The sequence below is a fragment of the Notamacropus eugenii genome, chromosome 7 (genome assembly GCF_028372415.1).
Source record: "Notamacropus eugenii isolate mMacEug1 chromosome 7, mMacEug1.pri_v2, whole genome shotgun sequence".
NCBI lineage: Eukaryota > Metazoa > Chordata > Mammalia > Diprotodontia > Macropodidae > Notamacropus > Notamacropus eugenii.
Genome location: NC_092878.1, coordinates 12,316,382 through 12,320,438, shown reverse-complemented (window position 1 = coordinate 12,320,438; position 4,057 = coordinate 12,316,382). Strand labels below are relative to the sequence as shown.

At 40.3% G+C, this 4,057-nt stretch overlaps 1 protein-coding gene across 1 annotated transcript; it reads right to left on the bottom strand.

Annotated features, from left to right (window-relative positions):
• Positions 1–798: 798 nt before the first annotated feature.
• On the bottom strand, positions 799–1,755 carry LOC140513515 (olfactory receptor 10G2). Its single transcript, XM_072623260.1, has one exon. The coding sequence runs from the start codon at positions 1,753–1,755 to the stop codon at positions 799–801; it is 957 nt and encodes a 318-aa protein (XP_072479361.1).
• Positions 1,756–4,057: the final 2,302 nt, after the last annotated feature.

Here is a 4,057-nt window from a genome sequence, read left to right as displayed (position 1 = left end):
TGCTCCTTGGGTACTACTACAAGGATGTTATGTCAACTGCCTTATTAGACCAACACCACTCCAGAGGCTACTTCCTAATCTTCTTAAGTTAGACCCAGAGAATTACACATTATCTGCCTCTCTGTATTATCTGTAGTATGGGTGAATTTCTTTTCTTTTCTTTTCTTTTAACCCCATAGGATATCAAGTTCCTGCTAGTCGAGATAAAATCAGAGAAAACAAGTATAAATGCCAAGATAAAGTGTTAAATCCAGATATGTGGTGAACAGTAGATGTCACACAGAAAGAAGAACCATAGTAGAGACATACCCACTGGTTTTTTATTTTTTGGAAGAAATAACAAAGGAGAGCAGAAAAGAATGTTTGTGATCTTGGGTATCTATGTACTACTAGAGTAAGAGCAACAGAGTAAATTTGAAACTTTAATACAGAATAAAAACATAGTCTCATTAATTAGGCACACCTGAGACCTGATGGGGTGGAATGCATGACTGGAATGAGATAACAGAAAATGTTTCTTGTCTAAAAGAAACATTAGCTATAAGCAAGCAGGAGTAATGCTTTATGTTAAGAAAGTAGTTTGGACGGTAATGTTACAGTGTCTTTATCTCCCATATAGAGGAAATTGGTGGCAATTATGAGGATATTTTTGTTACTTTTAAGACCAAACTTTTTAAAGCTCTTTCAGTTAGTTCAATCAAATGTCAATAACTAGTGAAGGAGCGGAGAGCTTGTACAAATGAATAGCTAAAGGAAGTTGAAGTCGCAGTAGCTGGTGATCAAAGGGGAAAAAGGGAATTATTTCTTTTCATTGGTAGCTCCTCTGCCTCCTGTTAACCTTTTTAGGGCTGCTTTTACTTCCTTGTTTCTAAGAGTATAGATCAGAGGATTCAACAATGGGGTGACCACTGTGTAAAACACAGCCACTGCTCCATCCAGGGGGCTCTTGGACCCAGCTCGGAGGTAGATGAAAATGCAGGGGACATAATATACAGTAACCACAGTCAGGTGTGAGCCACAGGTGGAGAAGGCCTTGCGCCTCCCATCTGCAGTACGGATCTGTACGATGGCATAGACAATGTTCGCATAGGAGAGCAGGATCAGCAGGAAGCAGCTGGCAGCCACCACTCCTATGTCGACAAAGGTCACCAGCTCATTGATAGTGGTGTCAGCACAGGCCAACCTCAGTACTGCAGGGATGTCACAAATAAAGTAATCTACCTGATTGGGGCCACAGTAAGGTAACCGGAAAGTCAAGGTAGCTTGAATAGAACCATGGATAGAGCCAGCCACCCATGCTCCAGCCACAAGCATTGTGCATAAACGTCTATTCATTAGCACAGGGTAGTGCAGAGGTCGGCATATTGCCAGGTATCTGTCATATGCCATCAAGGTGTAGAGGAAGCACTGAGTGCTTCCTAGAAAGTGAAAAAAGTAGAGTTGAGCCACACACCCTCCAAATGGGATAGCTTTACTGGCAGGAGTGAAACTCAGGATGATCAGTGGAACAATGACTGAGGAGAGCCACATGTCTAGGAAGGAGAGGACACCCAAAAGTATGTACATGGGGCGTGCATTCAGCTGTGGGTCAGCCCATACCATGAGCAGGATGAATATGTTTCCAAGCTGTGTCAAAGTGTAGATAACAAAGAAGACCAGGAAGAGGAAGATCCTCAGTTTTGGTGGGTGAAATAACCCCAAAAGAATGAATTCTGTCACTGTGGTCTCCAGTGAACTGTTTTTGGCTTTTTCCATGTCCTCACTATTTTTTCCTGAGGAGGAATGGTGTGATATAGTTAAAGGAGACATTGCACAGTAAAGAGGTTCAGATGAATGAGGAGGTAATGTTGTACAATGGAAAGAACACAATAGATTTGGAGTCAGATGACCTGGGTCTAAATTCTAGCTTTGCCACTACTCCTTGCATGAACTTGGGGAATTCACTTAACCTCTGTGGACCTCAGTTTCCTCATTTGTAAAATGACATGGTTGAAATAGATGATATCTACTGTCTCTTCCAGTTTTGAGTCCGTGATTCTATGAAATGTTTAGGGATAATTATGGAGGAGCATCAGGCTTCCGCAGACTCTTCCTTCTTCCCTTATCCACCTTTGTGTCTCCTGAAACTCAAAACTGCTTCCTTTAGTACCTTTGACAGAAAACAGCCTTCTCCTCTCAACTATCAGTAGAGCCCAAACTGCTTAACCTATGTGTCTTCTATTTTGGAAGGAACTCAGAAATAAAATGAGAAGAAGGAAGTCTTTCTTCAGCATGGCATCTTACAAAGCAATTGCAAATATACCTCGATTTGAGTAGTCACCATTTATACATCTTGTTTCAGGAGGTGAGAGGTGGAGGAAACTATTCTTTCCTAAGTGGATGTCATAGGATACTAAGAGTATATAGGTTCCAGAGATCTTCTCATTCAGCCCCTATTTACTGATGGAGAAGATGAAGCCCATAGAATTACAGTCACTTGCCCAGAGTTTCTTAGCTAGGAAGTGGTAGAGTACAACTGAACCCCAGTTCTTTTGATTCTTAGTTTAGCCCTTCCTCACTCAAATCAAAGTCAACTGTAAGTCATGTCATCATCTTGAAATCATGGTACTCTTTGAGAATGAAGGACAAACACAACAAGTTCACTACTCTTTCCATTTTATTAAATTGTGGAGAGGTGGATTGTTCCAACAGTCATGAATGGATTAAACCTCACTGTTTCCCACTGCTCTACATATTATGCCTCATTATAACAAAACCCAGAGACCATCCAAGTTCTCTGCTGGTCTTAGACTTTAGTTCCATCAATGATTGTCTAAATACTTTATTTAGGCTCAAAAATCATGCTCAGGCAATATAATTTTTTAAAAATCATTTTTGCATCTCCAGATCATAGCACAATGCTTTGTACTCAATAGGACTTAATTCATGGTTTCTGTTGAATTAAATGATCTAAGGGTATTTAGATAAGTTAATGGTATTTAGGCAATTTCTGTTTTTTTGGGAAGATTAGTGGTTTCAAATCCTAGATAAGTCAAAATTATGACACTGTGAAGCAGAATTTCACTCAAGCTAATTCTCTCCAAGGGAAACCTTCTATAAGGTCACCAGTCCCAAAGTAAAGCAAAACAAGGACAAAGCAAACACATCCATCTAAAGACTGTCTTTTCTAACTGGGTTTACACAGAGTGGCTTCACTTGAATTGGTGTACACTTGCAATTGCTTTGTCAGATGTCATGCTGAGGGAAGACTTCCTCTTCTTATTTCTGGGTACTTTTTAAAGTGGAAAGCACATTGGGAAAGCTGTGTGACCTATACTAGTGCATGGCAGGAGAAGCCTTTTTTTCTGGTAGAGGTAGTAGAGGGAGTAGTTTTGAGTTTCAGGAGATTCACAGGTGGGCAGGGAGAGGAGGAAGAGTGAGAGGAAGGCTAAATGTAGTTCCATGTAGTGGAAGATCGATGGAAGAGAGACAGGGACTGCCAGAGGTGTAGGTTGCATTATGAGGAGAGTTTAGAAAGGATAATCAGAGATAGTTCAAAAGAAACCAAGAAATTATCTCTCTTTTTCTCTATTGAGTTTACAGACTTTTTCAGATAAAGGCAGGCACAAAATACACTCATAAACATAAAACGATTCTAATCAGGACTACCCAGTCCCTGATTTATACTGAATTCCCCCTTGCTTGAAATGAATTATATTGGGTTTTGCTCAGACTATCATGTGAATGGATTAGAATCAAGCATATAAAGCCTATATATAGGAAAACCAAAGGGGAATACATAAATGTTACTAAATAAACAGTTAATTAAAACCAGTATGATACAGACTGGATGTCTTTGTGAATAATTCCTTCGAGTGAATTATTAAGACACAAGAGCTGCACTGAGAGGGCAAGGAAAGGGAGAAGAGAGGATTTCTTGAAAATATATAGCATAGAACCACGTGACTGGCTGCTTTCCATACCTTCTTACCAATCATAAAAGGCCAATCCTGGGTTAGCCCCACTCTGGGTCTGGATGGTCCACGTATAACTATAGTGGCTCTGAGGTGAGCTACAC